General features: G+C 33.7%; 2 protein-coding genes across 2 annotated transcripts in view; one reads left to right on the top strand and one right to left on the bottom strand.

Annotated features, from left to right (window-relative positions):
- LOC149426965 (ATP-binding cassette sub-family G member 8) overlaps positions 1-5069 on the bottom strand; it is a 96324-nt gene extending 91255 nt beyond the window's left edge. Inside the window, exon 1 of the mRNA XM_089634470.1 lies at positions 4767-5069. The gene's annotated coding sequence lies outside the window, so the exon portion shown is untranslated. The remainder of the gene's footprint in view (positions 1-4766) is intronic.
- A 1113-nt stretch (positions 5070-6182) lies between these two features.
- LOC149426964 (ATP-binding cassette sub-family G member 5) lies at positions 6183-21196 on the top strand. The gene is made up of 13 exons (XM_089634488.1): positions 6183-6520; positions 8314-8431; positions 9589-9773; positions 9883-9945; positions 10912-10993; positions 11074-11205; positions 11865-12005; positions 13894-14101; positions 15181-15298; positions 15386-15479; positions 16128-16266; positions 18310-18495; positions 20550-21196. The coding sequence occupies exons 1-13, from the start codon at positions 6467-6469 to the stop codon at positions 20959-20961; spliced, it is 1932 nt and encodes a 643-aa protein (XP_089490614.1). The 5' UTR covers positions 6183-6466; the 3' UTR covers positions 20962-21196.
- The last annotated feature ends 406 nt before the right edge of the window (positions 21197-21602 follow it).

The raw sequence follows: 21602 nt of genomic DNA, 5'->3' as shown, positions 1-21602 counted from the left end.
CTATTTACCCAAAAATCAATAAAGGCATTGGTAATAAAAATAAAATCAATATGCCAAAAGATTTTCATCGTAAGCACTGAGAAAAATGAGTATTGCTAATTTATTAAGAATCTCTTCAAATGATGAAATCCGGTGAAAAACTGAATTGCAGGCCCTTAACGAATGAATTCATAGGTTTTTGATAAACTTTTAGTAAAATACAAACACATTTCACGATATCGGAACGCGTGTTCATAAAAATCGTAATATTTTCGCATTTCGTCATTCGAGATTCTTTATAAATCAGCAATACTATTTTTTCTCCGTGTATATGTATAGAAATAATAAAATAAGATAGATCGTCAGTAAGTAACAGCTGTCACGCTTGATAATAATTATTAAACATAAAAAAACTTTAAATTCAAATGGAGTAGTACAAATTAAATATACTGGACAAGAATAAATAACTTCATTTTTTTTTTCAAAATTTGCAAATTCACTTTGCAGCGTCATTTTAATTTAAAGAAAATAAATAACTTTGTATACACAACTTTTATTAAAAATGGTTTGGTCAGAATTATATATTATATTGTGTTTGTCCCTGACGAAGAAACCTTTGGTTTCGAAACTGTTATATACAGACTTGGTGGTACTGTGAGGATCTCAATAATTATACGCGTGTGCGGATAGAATGTTTATTAACACTTTAGAACGGATTGTCTACTACTATCTTCTTAGCTGTCGGTTGGGAAAAGAGAGTGAGCAGATGCATCCGTCATCTTTTATACGTCGATCTGTCATCTCGCTCTTACACATTCAAAAAGCAGGCGTACCACCTAAAACCTTTCTTACAGAAACATGTCAAATATTTTGATAGAATAGTGGTGTAGAAAGTTATTTATTTAATTTAAATTGAGTTGTGAATGCAATTTTGTCTGAAGCGTTTGCGATCATTATCCTAAAATAACTGCTGAATTTCGTAATATCTATAATTCATCAATAATGATATCTATCTTGGCACTAACCGATGGAATTCGCGTTCTTGTGTAACGACGTGATAATGTTAACATTGTACATTGCTGTCATTGTTAGCACAGTTGGGCTGGCTTTGCACACCTTACTCATTATGTGTAAGTATGTATTTATATAATTATCACCATTAATAGTGGGATGAGTAACCGCATTCACTCAGCTGAGATCACCCGGAGTGTGGATTCAATGAACAACTTAAATGGAATCTGAAGAATTTTCCCGCATAAATCATATTTGGCGACCGGTGTGCATTCATACAAAAGCAGCTGGAAAATGAGTATTACGGAGGTTGCAAAATATTTGCGCATACCAACATACCTACAGTATTTAAAACAACTTGCGATCATGACACATGGATTTTCTCACTCAATAAAAATAGTCCTTAACATTCTTCTGCTCAGGAATAGGCAAATGCATAATGATTAATTTCTAGGAGTTCTTTATGCAGTCCAAAAGCTGTGCTCCCACCAGTGTCTATTTATCGAAATATGTAACTAATAACTTAACGACATATGAAGTCAGATCTCAAATAAGGTTGTACGTGGAATCCGTAGCAGAATATTAAATAAAAATATTTCTCTGATGGTTTGTGAATAATGTTATGTCTCTATTGTTTATATTTCTATTATGATTTGATTTATATCTACAACCTCTCTCCATGGCTTTATACGTATTGATAAATGTTTTGTTTTCTAAATTTTTCGTTTTATTTTTTATTTTTTTTTATTTAGTAACTTTTTTAAATAATTAGGTACATTTTTGTATGGCACATGAAAAAAAAATTAAAACAGATCATTGAAGTCCTCCTCACTAGGAGATCCTGTGCTGAGGGGGACTATATATGTTAGTATACGTTTTCATCTTTTGTTTTGTATAAATTTTTGATTTCATATTCCTTTCTTACAAATTTAAATGTATTATTCCTTATATATTATTCTTATCTCCAAGATGAAAGCCTCGCGAAGAATAGCGAAAGGGTTTTGTATATTTTTGAGACGAAATCCTGAGAAGAGTCTTTGAAACTATAAAATAAAGGGGTATCTGATACAACCAGAACGAGATACAACCACAGACCAACACCAGATATATTTTTTTAATTCAATAAACTTTAATCGATTTGTTCGAAGTGATTCAGTTTTTAAAACGATCGATATTTTCGTAACGATGCCCATCGCTACTGTGAACTTGACAGTTAATTTGTATTTACGAGCAGATAATTCGTACGATAGAGGTAGGTACTTAACATCTGTTCTGTGCAATATTCCGCGATAACGGGACAGCACCGGAGAACCTACCTACGTACTCGGTGAGAATTCGCCTTTTTATGTGAATATAAATTATTTTCATGATGGTTTTTTTTTTTATATTCGCAAGAGTATTAACGACTTAATAAGTATTTTTGTTTTATGATGTAGAAATCAATGGAAAGAAGCTTACCGTTTTAACGATTTAGAAAATAAACTCGTAAATCTAATAATGCGGGTCACACAAAAATATCTATGACTGCGTAAGTATGAGTACGCTCTGTAAATCAGTATCTTTTTTTGCAATACCAACAAAAGCGGACTGGAAAAAAATCGTAGTATACACCTAATGGAGAAAAATTATTCTCTTAAAAAAGTGATAACATGCTAATTTCCTGATAAAATATTAGTCATTCATAATATATGGAGAACACGGGTTCTTTTGCTAATAAATATGATGACGGAATGCGACAACATCAGTATGTCAATATCAGCGTTTGTATGAACACGTGTTCCGCCGTCTTCATAAAACACTCGCTATTTTATTAGGAACTCTGTCAATTCATTCGTTAAAGGCCTGCAGTCCCGTTTATAACAGAAAAACGAATAATTTGTCCAGATTTATAATAAAATAAAGTGCCAGAAACAATTGAAAAAAATTTTTTTTTGAAAACGAGTAAATAAAAATGTAGAAAATAATAGATTTCTTGTGTATTATAACACCACAGAAGTCAATAAACATAAGAATATTGACCGTGAAAATCTTATAATTACATATTAGTAACGATTGCCTGCTCGTGTGCATAAGCTAAAGATGTTATTTATGATAATTTGTATTATGTTCCTTAACCAGGACGACACTGAAAGCATAATCGCTCAACACCCAAGTGTTGACATGCCGTTATATTATCTCAACAATTTAATTTATTTAGATTACTGGTACATCAATTTGAATTTGGGTCGGGAGTTGTTGGTTCGATTACCGTAAAACGCAAATAAATTATTTATTTAATACCAACGGTATATATAAATATACTAAAAACAGTATTTGCAAGCTACTAAAATGAGAAAAAAAATAATTTTGATTGAAAATATATGATAGCCTTCTTGTACCTATCTTCCGTGTAGTTAAATAGATCCACCACTTCTGTGTATCCATTACCAACTTCATGTAATCTACAATCGAGTGATTGAAATGCGCAGTCCTGGTATTGTTACATTCAAACAGAGTTTTAGACCGAGTAGCTCTCGTGGGTAACATAAAGTTCAATGAGGTTAAGTAAATCAGGGCTGTCTATTATCCTCTGGTCCAGATTCTTCAGCTAATCAGCCGTCGTAAGGGTTTTGAACACATGATTCTTAGAGAAATTAATCTTACAGCTCTGCCATGAAGGTCATCGAGATACTTAAAAGGACTTATTGATTCATTCTGTTTATACGCTTGATATGAATGGTGATCAAAGATTGGCGGATTCTACTTTTGAAATTGTTTTTGGAACAAATCTGAAAAATCTGTCATGAAAGTTTGAGTTGGTCTAATAAGATTTCAACGAGCAGTCAAAAGGAAACCTAACCCTTTTGATGTCGTGAAGACCGATGACCTCAAATAGAAATTAAGTAGTAACCCAATAAATTGCCTTTTTTCTATAGGTTACATTACCCATGAATCAAGAATTCTTTAAAAAATAAAAATTATTCCATTTTTAAACTAATCTCAATGTAATGCTGTTCCGTATCCAAACATAATTTGTACCACTTTCTTCATAATTTAGATAAATCCCTGGTATTTCGTTTTCCATTGCATTTTTTTTCAAATAAGTATCTACTACGAGATACAATGGAACTTAAATTGAATTTTTTCAATACATATTATTAAATATTATCATACATGGATCGCTGCCTTCATTCATATACTCTGAGGGCGACGTCAGTTCTAGCATATAAAAAAGGCACTAATAAATCAATACTAAGGAGTTCCAGACCAACTTACCAGTAAATATTATATTATTGATGCGGACAAATGTTCAATTTTGTATAAATATTTCTTTGTAGGCAAATTTGAAACTGGAAACTGGAATTTAGAATCCTTTTAAATAGGTAGGCACCTCCCACATTTTATATTATTAATTGTGTCCGACTTTTTCTTTTTATTGCCAGTAAATAAATAATCACATAAAAGCATATAAAAGTCGTGTCCACGATACAATCAGTGCCTATAAAAATTGTAAGTTTCATACCGAATTTATTATTTCAACATTTACCCTTCCAGCGCTCGATTTTATCATGACTTAAAGTAATAAAAACAAAAACAAAATTTTTATGAAATCGGTAAATATGTAGTTATAAAATATAATATCCTTTATGAATTGTCATTACTGCAGTTTACAAGGACAATTAAATATACTTGTGCAACTCTGACGATAATTAATTGAAGAATATGGGTAAATGACCTCAGAAAAACTGAAATAAATGTATAATATAGAATGGGAATAAATGAGAAGGAATACTTACACGAGTGGGCCCACATAACATGACACTGTTCACAACAAATCACAGAACAACACAACCGCAAAGTTGAACTCTCGGTGTTTTACGATATTTCCAAGAAAATGCGCAAACTGAACACTGGTTCAAATTATTCACTTAAAAACATTCGGCAATAGATCACTCTTTGACTGTAAAGAGTGTTATTTTCACTTCGATTTGTCTACTTTTCGTTTACAATAGACTTGCGGTTATTCGGCTGACAGCAGAAATGTTATGCGAGAGCGCGGGCTTCACTGTGAAACAGTCGGCCTCTTCTCTGCGCATACTTCAACCGGCCTCGACAAACTGTTGAACGTACCGTCAGAGCTTGGGGAATACACGTGCCCTGCTATTTATGTTTCCCTCCGACACGTGCAAGTGAATGAAACACATTGTTCCTCGGTTCCGCGTTGTAACGCAACCCGCGAATGCCTGGGGAATGCAGTTATCTCTCTCTGACTTCAGTGACCCAGAGGCAGTAGACAGAGACATAGAATCTTCGTTGTTTGGAATGTGATGTATGTACCTAGGTGTAAAATTCAGGAGTTGAACTTTTTTGAGAAATTCATTCAAGTCATTTTTATTGTTCTGAACAATTTTTTTTTGAATTTACTTTCAACTCACATGGTATGGAAGAGCCTCATTTTAATTGGGATAATCTGTTTTGTATTTTTCATACCGATAACCGACTTATGGATGGCGTGAAATTTGGGTATCTAAAAAAAATTTTCACGAAAAGATCTTCTAAATCTTACAAAATATGATAGAATCGTTTGATACCTACAGTTAAAAATTAAAATAAGAATTCGTTTATATCCAGTTGAATGTCCCTTTTTTCATTTTTCAATATTTTCGAAAGTACGAGTATAGGTTTTCTTAAAATTCCTCCCCCTCAAAATCTAATTATAATTCTTCACAAACTTTTATTTTCTTTATGTAAATCCTGACCTTATGACTTCTTCTGTTGTGTATTTTGTATTCATTTAAAAATATTGTAATCTCACTTAAAAATATATATTAAGTTGTAACTTTGTGGTTCTGATAACGCAATTTAATTCTTAATATGATAGTGAAACTAACCAAGAGATCCGAGCTACTTACAATAATCACAAATCTGAAAAACACATGCTGCGGTAATAAATTATCTCGTTTTTCTAAAAAAAATAACATGAACACATGAGACGCGTAGCAATAAGTGAATATTGCTCTTGATGAATATTAAGTAACAAGCATTTATTTCTGTGTCTCACAGATATATTACAAAAAATATTTTTTCACAATGATTAAAGTTCTGAATTTTCTCGTGGAAAAACTTCATTAAAAGGTGAGGCGTGCGACGTCTGTCGGTTCGCACTCCGTGAAACAGAGTTACGGCAAATCATTTACAGTTCGCTGGTAGAGGTGGCCACTCAGTACCTAGTGCTTCCCAGCCATTGTTTGCCCTCGGCTCTTATGAGCTATACGGCAGTACGGCTGTTGGGTGTGTTCACCGCTTCAAACGGTCGTGTGCACGTCGCTTTACCTATCGAGAAACTCGTCTAAGCTGTCGAAGAGTGGTATATTTATGGTTAGACTCAACCATTGTTGTGATCGAGATTGAGAAACTGTGTTTACCTACACCCAGTAAGAAATCACGCAGCGAGAAATATTAAACAGTCAGCGATATTTTCGCAGTTTTGTAAACAATGATCGGAAGCGATTATACACTTGAATTGTGCAACATTTTCCACTCTGGGCAGGTACGTAAACTATTTTCAAGTTCGTTTACCTTATAATATTGTTTTTACTTAGAGAAAGAGACGTTTCTACGACATTTTGTACGGCACTGGTGTGTGAACTGTCAGTTGTTTTTGTGTTGCTCCCTTCTTACAACATGGACATCTTCAACTCTCTCAGTTCACTCCTTTTTCTCCTTAGAGACCTTCCGCACAGAATCCTGAGATGACATGGGGAAGATAGCTTCAAGTTATCATTCGTTTAGTTTACATCAAACAATTAATAATAAAAGGTTTTTTTATCTACAATAAACTTTGTTGAATTGCAACGATTCTGATTTGATCTATATTTATATTATTAAGTTACTCATTAGAAAGGTTTCGATGAACCGCGCGTTGGAATAATTTACCCTTCCCGTTTTCGGATTCGGGAAAATTTCTAATACGAATTGCAGCGGGCGTCCCCAGGATTCCTTTAGTGAGATATCATTATGTACATTATGATTTTGCATAGAAGATAGAATCGGACAAGTGTATTCACGCGGAATTAGATTACCCATTTTCCAAGCATATTATTTATTTTTGCATCTACTTAGCGATTTAATTAGGTATAAAAAGAAGCCGTGAACTACCATGAACAGAGCATAAAAGTGGCAAGTTTTGAGGCGCAAAGACGGAATTTTTTTAATGTGAAATACAAAAAAATATTTTCGATTCTATAGTCCTCTCCCCTAAACACCCTGCAAAAGATCCCAAGGAATATTACATTCTAATAGCAACTAGTTTGGAATAGGGTAATCAGTAGGCTTGGTACAACACTGGTAATATTGAAATCAATGAAAAACACTGATTAAAGATACTAATTTCGGTTGTTGGTGAATGGGTAAGTTGGTAAAATTATTTCGGTTGGTATCTCTGCATAATGCACAACATTATTCAAGCTCAGCGAAGTTTTAATTTTCAAATTTAGATGTACTTATCACATCAGATAAGCAATAAAGCAGGTACCAAAATTATTTTATGGATTAATAATTCTTTATTCGAAATGCGTAGGTATTTATTTTATTCAAATTCTTTACAGATGCTTAGAAGAATCAAATACCTTATAATGCTGCGTAGCCAAGTCTCGAATTATGGGAAAGGAATGAAGGAACAGCAAATGGCGCAAAACGCCACTTATGCGATTGCTTCTAACATTTTCCATATATTCTGATGGCACTATGCTACACTAGCGCCTCCTAGCGGCGCGAGTTGTGTTGTTTGGTTTTCTTCCAAACATTTTTTGGGTAAACTTAAAATTATTGATGCTCGTTCGTAGATGGCGTTAATTTAATTATTCTTGTAATTAAATTTTTTCAGGTTATGATGTTTGTTTGCGCATTTACATCCAGAAAATAAATATGATTAGTTTTTTCCAAATAAAACTTAATTCTTTAGAAATTCAACATTGCACCCATCTAGATAATATTTGTATAAACTTACACTGACTGAACAATTTTCAATTTCAAAATGGTCAGAACTTGAATATAACATAATATGTGTTATAAAAATAATCAGCGCCTTTCATATTTACTAGATTGTGTAAATTATTTCTTTTGCAAACCAGGTTTTATATCTGAAACAATTGCAAAAAGTGTATTTTGGTTTTGAACTTCAATATTGATGATAATTTTTATAAAAACTTTCAGCTCCACAAATCTTACAATTATAAAATCCTGTGATTTTTTTCAAGGGTCTGCGCTGGTTAGAATATAATACTTAAAGTATTATCAATCAAAAACAGTTTTCTTAATCTTCACAATGTTTTGTACCATCAGGTGGAGCCAGGAAGCTGCACTCAGCGCCTGACAGGCAACATCAAGACCGGGGTTATCCTGAAGGATGTGTCCCTCACGGTGCACAGTGGGGAGGTGGTGGCCATATTGGGCTCCAAAGGTCAGTTCCAGTTCAACAATTTGGGAGGCGGGTTTGGGTACCGACGCCCATTTATTGGATAACCAACACCTCTGCCACACACCCCAAGTGTTTCGTTAAGTTGGGTGATTTAGTAGAGGTGCCCAGGCTCATCGGGTGAGGTGTATTCAGGATACACCTGCCGTGGCATGCTAGATCGGGAGTGGCTAGTTTGGGGAGACCCTCTGACCTCTTCAACTAGTCTCTCGACCCATTGCCTTGCGCCGCAGTGGGAAAGATGCATTCATATGTCCATCACTCCTGGACACACTGAACCCTAGATTCCTACCCAACCCTCATACCTTTTACTTTCTCATAACTTTCTCCCCTTTCTTCCCTTAAAAAGGACTCTGAACAGCATCCCGAAAAGATTACATTAGCCCTGAGGGAAATTATTTTTATTATTGGGGTTAATATTAAAAAATAAATAAACAAACAAACTGCCGAAGCAAAGAATTAACTTGATATATTCTTCATTCAATGCTTGTTCTTCTTTGCTATGAAGTAAATGCTCCATCCTTAAGCATAGAGTATCTAGACAATATTCAGTGTTTTGTTTACATTGGTGAGCTTTATTATTTTTTAATATGATATCTCATTGCAGTTTCATTTGCCCGAAGCCATTGGAACTACGACACTCCATTTAGGAGAGTTGTGAGGCTGTAGGAAGGAGGAAAGGTGAAGAGAAATATGAAAGTACCTGACTATTTGGCCACTAAATATAGCAGTCTTTAGATTCTGAATGTTGGTCTCTTACTAGGGCGATGCTTATAATATTTTCCACCATGGAATGAGGTGCAAAAAGTCGATTTATATATAAATCTACCGTTTTATTCCGAGACTGATGGAATTTTACACACTTGACCTTCAAAGCATTAGGAAGGTCACTGTCCGTGTGAGATTTCGTAAAACCACCCCCACCCCCTTTTCCCACCCTTTAAAACAGAATTTTGATACTTGGTGAAATTTTACACAGTTGACGTTCAAAATAAGAGGAAAATTAATAACTTCATCTGATTTCTAAATACTCTACGTAAAGCCTGGGAAACGCCAGGGACTTCAGCTAGTGTTCACATAATATTATTGAATTTAAATTCTATGCATGAAAAATAGCTACAGTGATATTTAATAATTTCCAGGCAGCGGTAAGAGAGCTCTGCTGGATGTGATAGCCCGCCGCGTGTCTGCGCGGGGCCAGGTGCTGCTCAATGGCTCCCCACTGAGCCTGTCGCAGTTTCGCAGCTCCTGTGGCTACGTGCAGCACACATGCGACTTCATTCCTGGCCTCACCGTGCAGCAAACACTCAACTATACTGTCATCAATGTAAGTCACTACCCTCTTCGTCATCCTTTCATGCTTTCACACATAAATAATAGTGAATATTTTCTAAATTTGTCACCCTTTGCACTTCTAATTTTTTGTCTAATTTTAGATAAGCGGATATTTGAAGTCATCAAAAGTTAAACAAGTCATGGCGGATCTGGCTTTATCTCAGGTCAGTGAAGAAAAATTATTTTTATACCAAACTAGCTGACGTGTACAGTTGCAGTTTTAACACGTTCACGGGCAGTGAGTCACCCTACTTTGGCACTATTTTTTGTATTAGATTTTTGCGATTGCTCTAGCATTTCCGTCATGATACGTAAACACTGTTTTATCTTTATGTGCAGAAAAGGTCTCATGTGACAGTAAGCGATCTGTGGTTGTGTCAGCAGTGACAGTAAGAAATAGACTACCTATATTTTATAAGGATAAAGCAACTGCTCAAGCATATCTGACAAAAAAACTCAATAAACTTCGAATGCTATAGCATCCGCGACATAATTAAACTATCCATTGCGAATGCTATAGCATGCTCGTCCGGGAACGTGTTAAGCACCAGACAACTGGATGCATTTTTTTCGACCTTCGTGTAGTATTATGAAATTCACATTGTTACTGTTAAAAAAAACTGCTTTATGTGGACTTTAATTTGACTGCGAATCTAATTCCAGTGCAGGGATAACACGTTAACAGTCTTTCTCAAGCGTCCCCAACTTCTTCTACCATTCAAACCACTCTTTAAATACTCTTCAGGGCCTACTCTGTATCTTTCGGGTTAAGAAACCAGTAAGTTCGTAGTTTAACCTTTCCTTGCCGGTGCTATCAACTGAGTGAACATCGTCTCTAATTAATAAAATATATTAAATACAGAGTTCAAATTTTAGGTTTTCCTCCGCAATACATTTATGTATTGCATTAAGTAATTACAATATATAAATACAAGATACAGAGTAGGCCCCCTGGCACTAATAAGAACAAACTTTGAATATGAAATTTTCAGCGAAATAGGATGTATGGTATAGGAACGCACATGTGACAAACAAATATACATTTATTTTTATAGTATGTATACATACACTCGTAGACGATTAGAGTAAAGAAAAAAATCAAGTATATAACAATAAATAAAAAATTTCAGGTATCCAGCAAGTGTGTGGAAAACTTGACCAAAAGTGAATATAGACGTCTGATGATTGGTGTACAGCTAGTCAAAGATCCTGGTGAGAATATTTTTACTAGTAGTTTCTATAAATATATAAAGACATATTAAAAGTTTTGTAATAATGATGTATTTTTACAGTTATTTTGCTTCTGGATGAACCGACTTGGGACCTGGATCCATTAAACACTTATTTGGTTGTGTCCATTCTTTCAAATGCTGCCAAGAAGTATGGAGCTGCTATTATACTGACTATGGAGAAACCACGATCAGGTAACACTAATATTCTGATTAAATTACTCGTAAAAACTAAGAGAAATTATGTTTGTGTAAATTTTGATCTCGCTTATTTGAGTCCTGTTATATTCTGGTCTCCTTTTTGAAGCCATGTTTAGCATAATATTTCATTGTACATCATCAGGAAATAGATATGTTGAACTTTATTTGTGAATCAGCGATTCCTTTCAGACTTGGTTGCATAACAGGGATAAGCACCCAAAATATAAAGAATATTATTTTATTTTTATTGTAACAACTTTTCTTTAACTTTTGGTCAATGTAATATTTTTGAATATTCATTTAGACTTTTAGAAAAAGTCAATAGATATCCTATATAAATAAAAATCAGATATGTTTATCCGAGACACTATCTAGGTTACAAAGCAATTTTAAACTTTGTGATCATTCATAAAGATAGCTGCCCAAAATATGGGAAAAATTAGTTGCAAGATAATATTGTTAATTCTGAATTTGAATATGAGATCGATAAATATGAGGTATAATAATTAGGTCCCAATGTTCGAGTGGATAAAGACATTGTCCCGGTTAGACAGGGTTCGATTCCCAGTTGAGACTGTTATCTTTTTCTTCAATAATATGATTTTAAACTATTATCAATAATTATATCGTTTGTAATGAATTCATTCTTTCAGATGTGTTTCCATTCCTGGACAGAGTGGCTTATCTTTGCCTCGGAGATGTTGTGTACGCAGGACCAACGAGAACTCTCTTGGATTACTTTGGGAGCATCGGCTTTCCCTGTCCTCAACTGGAAAACCCACTGATGTATTATTGTAAGTTCTATGACAAAATTATGAGTTCGTCCACATGTGTCGTGAACCCAGTACTCTCTCACTAATCCGCCATTCCAAAAACCGGCCAAGTATCCAATTAGTGAAAGCTACGAATCACAGATAACATTATAATAAACTATTATACACGGTGTCCGGAAACTCGTAGTACAAGCGGGAAACTGGAGAATCTACACCACATGGGGAACCCAAAAAAACAAAGTTTTTTGATTTGAGCATTTTCAAAAAAAAAAAAAAAACCAAAAAAAAATATTTTTCGGCTATTTTAGGGTTAAAGTTTTTTCTGGTGTTTAGGGTTGAATAACAGATGTTTTAACCCTGCAGAGCAGAAATATTTTATGATTACACCGGGTTAAATGAAGGGTGATTTCAAAATAATGCTTCAAATCCGAGTTTCTTCATTTGTTTTACTTTCAAATAGTTTTAATTAGTTGGGTACTTTGATCTTCAGTAATAATTTATAAGAATTTGATTAAAAAAAAAAAAAATAAAAAAATCAACTTCAAACTCGATTTACTCGATAGCGAAAGCTCAAATAAAAAAAATATATACTACAAAATCGACTCCAAATGTGATGTAGATTCACCAGATCCCGCTTGTACTACGAGTTTCCGGACACCCTGTATATAACTCCATACAAAATATGCTCAAAGTTAAATCAGGTATTTCGTAAAAACAAACGAACTACTCTATCAAATATGATTTAACCTCTCAGACAAAGACATTTATTTACTGTGTGTTCCTTTGAAAACTGTCAAAACGTGATAATCTTTGTGTTATTTACGAGTATTGCTAAAAGCATCATAACTCACGTCTTGGGAAACGTAGCCTCATTCTAAAAAATGTTTTGGAAAGATTATGAAATCCAATATCGCATTGTGTTGTTATAAGTAAATATTTGCGTTTCTAAATATATATTTTATGAAAACGTCAAAAATATGTAAGAATCGATAACCATTATTTCAAAGCCGTGAAAAATGTACTTTTTTCTGAGTATCACAAAGAAATGACACTTTATATATTGAAGAAATATAATTAAAAACTATTAGTCACCTCAAAATATTAACGGTCCAAACTAAAATATTTTTAATAAATTATTTAGAAACGCAATAAATTATGAACGAACAAGATGACAGATTCAATCGGCTTAGATAATGCAACTCTACGTTCCATAGATATTCTTGAATACAGACGCGTAGCGTTATTCATTATCGATACTCTGTTTTTTAAATCATGGCAATCCATCTCGCGCGTTTACGTGAAAAGACGTTCTAATGTCTTGACCGCTATTATCATATTTACGTCTTTTGACGTTCTAATGTTCTGAGTGGTTAAGATTTTTTCGGTTTAAAATGTTTTTACACTTGTTAGATACTCCATTTTGTGAACTTATTCAAACAAAAAAATTTTGCAGAACAGACGTACATGCTACAGTTGCTAGAATACAAAGAGTGCTAACGGAAATGTCCTAAAACAAAAATCATGAACCCTGGTGACAGGTAAAATGGTTAGCTCTAGGAACCTAACCTAACCTAACCCATCCCGTTGGTGTACAAAGCTTGGTGCTCGAGACTAGATATGCAGCAGACTACTTGACCTATAAATACCGGCAATTTATAAAGCTTGATTTTGTGCGACAGCATTACTAATAAAAATAAGTGCAGATTATAGTGGTTGGCAGGTAATTGTATTGCGGATTATTGAGAGTACTGTAGTTGAACATGTTGGACTAACTATAGAACTTACACTGCCGTGGTAAATAAAAACACAGTGTCTACCTTGAGAGTCTCGAGGAAGTCACTGTATATTTAGATTAGTTTAGGCGGTACAGCTGTTTGTTGAAGTAAAAACGTCATAATAATTTTTTCAGTATGCTTGTCCACCGTGGACCGGAGATCACGCGAGAGGTTCATAGAATCAAACCACCAAATAGCGGCTCTAGTGGAGAAATTCAAAATTGAAGGCCACGCCATCATGCAGAGCGGAGGGAATGACCCACACAGAATTATTAACCCTAACAAAATGCAACTGGCTTATGGGAAACCAAGTGAACTGAAAGTCGTGTGGCTTCTATATGTGTAAGTGTTTTGTAATGTGAAATAATTTATTTTATAATTAAAACTACTTTGGTTTAAAAGATAAAACTTTACTCACATTGCAACAAGCTGTATTGTTCTTCTAACAATAAATACTGTTTAGTCTGAATATTAAAAAATAACAAAAATTAAATTATTCTAAAACAGACCTCCGAAAAAACAACGGGATATTGTAATTGTAGGATTTGTGAAGCTAAAAGTGTTATTGAAAAAATATGAAATCTTTCCACTGACATTATGAAAATAAAAGACACGTTATATCCACATTAATCTAAAAAAACTGTGGTAAGGATAGCCATTCACAGAATGTGTGTCTAAGAATGAAATATGAGGTATATGATTAAGAATGAGCTATATAAACTGCCCTCTAAAGTATGTCCACTGGACCTAGTTCAGTGAAACCATGCGCACTGTTTCCATAACGTATCTTCACTATTAATAATAATTCACCTAAGTATCTGTCAAACATTTAAACCAAATAAGTACACATTTCAAATTAAAAATTATTAATTAATAAAAAAAAATTGGTACCTACTTTATCCTTTGCCTGACCTTGAAAATTTGAAGTTCTTTGAAATTGAATAATTCTACACATTACCCAGGATGCAATTTCAAATTCAAGGGCAAAAAAGGTTCTTATATTATGGTACTTAACTCTAAAATAAAATCCCACTCTCATTCAAAACTCATAACAATATTTTAATATTTAAATCTCAAATAATAAGCTCGATAAAAAACATGGGAGATCAGAAATAGATAATATACTGACACCAAATACAAACTGAAACTGAAACTCTCAACTGAACAAAAAAAAACTGTAAAATATTTATAATTATTTCAGAAAAAACACTATTTAAAATATTTATAATTATTTTATATTTTCCATACTACTAAATTTTAATAATATGTAAATGAAATCCTCAGCACGGGAGATCCCAGTGAGGATGTCATTATATCTATTTGTTACAAAAAAGAAGATATTAAAACACTTATTATTATTATTATAAATCATGCATCCATGCACCGATAACCGAAATTAGTATGTTTAATTAATTTTACAGGAGGATGCTGGCGTCAATATTTAGCTTCAAGGTTGCGGGGATAAAACAATTAGTTTTGAGATTACTATCATTGCCAGCGTACTTCTTCATTCTCTGGCTGTTCTATAATGATATGGAGGTAATTATTTTTATCGATTGTGCACTCAAATGAACTAGGTCCTCATTGGCGTTCTGTATTTGTTAATAAAAAATGTATAAATTTCAGAATTTACAAAGAACATTCGTATCTAGAGGTGGACTCCTGTTCAACTGCATGGTTGGAGTTTATTTCATCAGTATCGTCAACACAGTGCTGACATGTGAGTTCCTAAAACCTATAGTGAGGCTGACTATATTTGCAAATTATAACTACCTTGAGGTGCACTGCAGTGTGCTAAGAACTGTGCTAGAACTAAGCCCGTCGCCCCACGGGTCAGTAAACAATCGACATAAACCAAATGCTGCAAGACCCTGTGCAGAAAAGTTCCACACTGAACTGCACTACAGACCGTTACCTTGCTTAATTTAACTTAATTTTCTGCGCAGAGTCTTGCAGCATTCGGTTTATGTCGATTGATTTCCGACCCGTGGGACGATGGGCTAAGTTTTAGATGTTTTGACCTATTTAGTTATTCAATGAAAATTCCAAATTGTTGTTGTAGAAGTGTGTCTATTATTATAATTTTCGATATTTTGTTTGGCTTTGAGATATGTACTAAATTTTACCCACCTCGTAGAGGTTAAATACAAAGGTAAATTTTATTTTCTGTAGAAGCAAAAACTCTCTTGAACTTGCAATTAATTCTCCATCGTAAGCTATCAGAACAATGACATATCCATTTAAGTGTAGAATATGAAGACAAGACACCATACTGTTTGTTCCAGATTTTTAAAATTAATGACCAATAAGGTGGAATAAGTGAGGAAACTAACAACAGCAGGTTAGTAAAGAACATAATTGCTTTCAGATATTCCGTATCGAACCAGATATTATCAAGAAGCTCAGGAAGGGGTGTATAGTGGAGCATCTTTGCTCCTCTCTTGCAACCTCGTCTCTCTTCCTTTCTCCTTCCTATCTGTCCTGGCAGCCACGGCTATTATCTATCCGTGAGTATTGATTTAAATACTATAATAATGTACATACATAATCAATCTAGTGTAAAACTATCTTAACCCTTCAGTACATTCATTCCTTTTGTAGAGTTTGCAATGTTTTCTGTATATTTCAAATGCGCTATATAATCTTATTTTTTTAATTTTTCGTAATAAGAAATACTGTTTTAGAGACTTGATAAAATTAGCTTTCTGGTGTATGAATTCAAAATAAACATTACTATTTGTAAATAATGAAAATTTTAATATCAAATATGAAATATGTTGTCAAAAACGCTAACCACATTTTTAATTAAATTTTTACTACAATCACAGAAAAATTGAGAGAACTCGATATTTCGAAAACACATTCATTTTGTTTGGGGAATTTGTAAGGAAAATGTACCTTCACTTTTATCTCGTTCGTATAATAAAAATAATAAATATTTTTTAAAGTCACGATAGCATTGTGAAATATGAATTATTAATTTTGGCTATTTTTAGGATTTTATTAATGGATTCCGGTGTAAATATTTGAGGCAAACTGGGAAGAATTATTATTTCTCTTTCTAGCATAAAAAAAATGAAGTATTTCCGCAAGATAGAATAGAATAAGATAAAAATACTTTTACAAAATATGGACACTCGGTCATATATGACCCTCAAACGCTGGAGGGGTTAAACGACAAACAGTAAATTGTCCGGGAGACAATGACTGTATAAAATACCTAAGAGATTCACTAAGGGGGAGCCAATGACTAAATAAAATACCTAAGAGATTCACTAAGGAGGGCACACCTAAAAGTGTGACTAGAGGGAGAGGTTACAAGTAATTAAACATTTTTTTCTTCTGATGTGTCATTTTAAGTCTTTGAATATTATTTGAAGGTTTATTTTATCAGTTAAAAAAGTCGCATTTAGAACTGCTCACTGATAAGGCTGATCATGAAAACTAGTCAATCTTTAGTGAAACACAATCCTATCCGACATTCTGTTGTTTGGGATTGTTTTACAGGCGTAGTTTCAACAATAACTTCAAAATATAAGAAATAGGTGTCCATAATCGAGCAAGAACCCAATTGAAAATAACTGTACCAAATACCTACACAGGACAGCTTTACACAAAAACAACAATTTTGAAATATTAAATTTTATGTGAACGTAAAATTGTGCTCATTGCTTAGCACAGTTTTACACTTACAATATTACTTGGGACAGTTTTATACTAGATAGACAATTGGTATAAGTGTATAAAAATATTGGTTCGATGATAAGACAACGCACCTTTAAGAAGTGATATAAAGTCATTAAAAGCGAAAAAACTAACCTATAAACCTAACCTATTTAACATAGTTTATGTTTAATAACTTTATATCACTTTTTAAAGGTGTGTTGAACTGTCATTTTGATGAGTTATCCGGTCACTGACAAAATTAAATATTTATTCAAAATGTATATGAAACAGTGGACATCACACTTCAACAACGCTCTGGGGGCCTACTCTGTATCTTTCGGGTTAACAAACCAGTAGGTTCGTGGTTTAACCTTTCCTTGCTGGTGCTGTCAACTGAGCGAACATCGGCTAAAATATCTCTGTAAATATACTAAACACAGAGTTCAAATTTAAGGTATTCCTCAGCATACATTTATGTATTGCATTAAGTAATTACAACATAAAAATATTTACCGATTATATAGCACCGGAGGACGAGGAATTTTTGAACAACATTTTTGAAGTGTTAATACGGATTTGTGACGTGGCTAAACCGGCGGCAGGAAAGTTTCGAAAGATACAGAGTAGGCCCCCTGTAGTTGTTTGAACTTGCCCACATCCATTTAATGCAGTTAAATGTGTGCCACGTTTTCCGAGGAAGATGGAATCCTGGCAGTTCAATAGTCTGATTCTCAATAAGATACATATTCTTCAAGTAGGAAGTCTGATAATGGGTGTCTTATGAATATTCTGTTTGAAGTAGTCTCACACCTTCAGTTCAAAAGAGCATCTCGGTTGTGAGACGGCAAGCCTCAGTACTAACTTAATGCACATTGCATTTTCAGACTACTGGGTGAGATCTCGCAGATAGAAGACTTTGTTTTTGTAGCATTGGGCCTGTGGGCGTGTTATATCTTCGCTGAACAGCAGACCATGGCTATCCTCATGGTGGTCAAATGTCCCCTATCTGCTGCTACCATGAGTGTTTACATTACCTGTGTTTATATCATGCTCGGAAGCGGATTCTTAAGGTAACTACTTAGTGCTTATAATTATAATATTATTATCAATATTGAAAAGGCAGAAAGAAATAATCCTCACATTAAAAAAAAAAAAATCCTAAGAATTATACATCACTATAATAAAAAATGGTGTTATTTCATCATGTCTCTACACCGACAACACAAATGATACATTGAAACAATTTATACATCTTTATTTCGACCGTTACCTGTTTCAGCGTGTTTTGTCACGATCATCTCCAGACTAGTACAATTTTTTTCTTAAACTATTATACATGGTGTCCGGAAACTCGTAGTACAAGCGGGAAACTGGTGAATCTACATCACATTTGGAGTCGATTTTGTAGTATAATTTTTTTTGATTTGAGCTTTCGTTTTCGAGTAAATCGAGTCAGAAGTTGATTTTTTTTTAATCAAATTCTTATAAATTATTACTGAAGATCAAAGTACCCAACTAATTAAAACTATTTAAAAGTAAAACAAATAATGACGAAAAAAATTTGAACCCTGAAATAGCCGAAAAATATATTTTTTTGTTTTTTTTTTATTTTTATAAAAATGCTCAAATCAAAAAACTTTATGTTTATTTGGGTTCCCCGTGTGGTATACATTCTCCAGTTTCCGGCTTGTACTACGAGTTTCCGGACACCATGTATACATTCACAACTTTAAAAAGTTATGTTGACCGAAACTGACCACAGCAACGGAATTGCTTTTTTTTAAATTCATTCATTAATTTTAACTGTCCTGAATTTATTGATGTAGTAAAAATGCTAATTTTTTTAATGATAAACTAATGTTTACAAGACAAGGTTTTTTATGCAAAAGCTCAAAGGATAGCAAAATAAAATATGTAATAATTAGTCGTCAAATAATTCAATATATACTAGTATGTGCCTCAACCAACAATTACTGCTTATTATATTTTTTCACCTGTAAAAACACAAGTAAAAATAATAATATTTGACAAGTCAAAATATTTCACAAACATATGTAGATATAATATGTCTCGACGCCATCTAGTGGGAAATTTAGCACTAACAAAGCCTAACAATTATTTTACAAGCAATAATTATTCGCCTGAAACACTCATCCACATTGAAAAATCTCCTGATAAAAGATACATGACGCCAACGGGACTCGAACCCGTGTCCCTTCGATTTCCGGTCGACAGCTCTGACCACTGAGCTATGGCGGCTTATCTCTTACCCGCGAAATGATTCAATATATACTAGTGTTTCATTCAACAATTACTGCTTGTTACATTTGAGTGTTTCAGGCAAATAATTATTGCTTGTAAAATAATTGTTACCCTTTGTGCTATGCATAAAAAAAACCTTGTCTTAAAACATTAGTTTACCAAAAAAATAATAATTACTAACAAAGCCTTTCCTACAAAAATAAAGTTGGTTGTTTACAGGTGAAAAAATATAATAAGCAGTAATTGTTGATTGAGGTACTTATACATATTGAATTATTTGGCGTGTTGGAAATAAGCCGACGTAGCTCAGTGGTCCAGAGCACCTCACCGGACATCAGAAGGTGCGGGTTCAATTCCCATCGGCAGCATTTATTTTTACTCGGGAGATATTTCAATTTGTATAGATATTTCAAGCAACTAATTTTTGCTTATAATAATTTGGTAAAGATGCCATAACTTTTTGTTTTAATTTAATACAAATAGGTCCCAATGGTTGAGTGGTTTAAGACGCCTGTCCCGGTAAGACAAGAGACCCTGGGTTCGATTCCTAGTTGTGACAGTTATCTTTTTATTTTTCTGTGTCTTATTCTATTTCATGTTTCGTTTAGATTTATTAGTAATATCTTCTTCTTCAATGATATAATACAAGTTTATTTAAAAAATATATATATATGTATTGTAAGATTAGAAAACATTTTGTCGAGGCATAAATTATGGGAGCCCTAATTGTGGTGACTTGGAGAAAATGTCGGGTTAAAGACAGCGCAAATTCCTTTACTAATAATTCTTTTACAAACAATAACTGAACTTTTCCAAGTAGAAATCAAATTTGTACTACCATTTTAAATGATTTCATTTTCAGGTCTTATCGTGGACTAGAGGACTGGTTGTATTATCTGAGTTACGCTACGCAGACCAGATACGCATCATCTTTCCTCTACAGGAAGGTCTTTAGCCAAAGCGTCTACAATGGTTTACCTTTTAGCAAAACCCAGAACTGTTCGGATATGAACAACCTCATACAGACGTCGGCTTCCCTGTACGATCCCAAACTGTCAGTAATGACAAACTGCCAGTTCAGAACGGGAAAGGCGTATCTGATAGAGAGATTTAGCTATCAGTACTCTGCAGTGGATTTGTATTCTATGGGAGAGTTCAATTTAGAGTTTAATCTTGGAATTGCCTTTGCTTTTGCAGTGGGGAGTATTGTTGTAAATAAGCTGTTTTATCTGATGCCCCTTCCATCATTTATCAAAGGGAAATTCAGGGAGTAATATGTCTTACTCCTAGCAGGCTATAAGATAGTCAGAGCACAGATGTAGTAAAACCAGAGATGTGCAAAATGGGTACCCAAAACCATTTGAAATGCAAAATGGAAATGGGTCAAAACTTTTCCATTTGAAAATGCAAAATGCAAAATGGTTTTTAGAAAAGCATTTCAAATGCAAAATGCAAAATACCTATTTTCAAAATGCATTGAAAATGCAAAATGCAAAATACCTATTTTCAAAATGCATTGAAAATGCAAAATGTTTTCTCAGGTCAAACAATTAAAATAATTATAGAATTTTTAAACAATTTTGTGATTTAATAATGGACATCAATGTAGAACAAACATATTACATGATGGTAAATCCAAAAACACGACTACAGATTATGAAACCACAAAAAATTTGCGCGGGACTAATAGTCCAAGCGATGACCGTAAAAATCCCATCCCATAGGCCACATGAACCAAATTAGTACTGGGCTTTAACCCCAAATAAGATTAGTTAAAAAAACGCATTCATCCAGATTTCGGCCGGGAGGAGTCCTGGAAAGCGACGACTTCCGGTGTCATTTTTGGGATGAAAATATCCGACGTGCCACATTACCAAAACTAACGACAAAAGTTGATTGCAAATTTGTTATGAAA

The sequence above is a fragment of the Hesperophylax consimilis genome, chromosome 1, assembly GCF_061612785.1.
Source record: "Hesperophylax consimilis isolate HC1 chromosome 1, BYU_Hcon_1.0, whole genome shotgun sequence".
Classification (NCBI taxonomy): domain Eukaryota; kingdom Metazoa; phylum Arthropoda; class Insecta; order Trichoptera; family Limnephilidae; genus Hesperophylax; species Hesperophylax consimilis.
The sequence above is the reverse complement of the archived record's forward strand: the minus strand, read 5'-3'. Positions and strand labels throughout refer to the sequence as shown.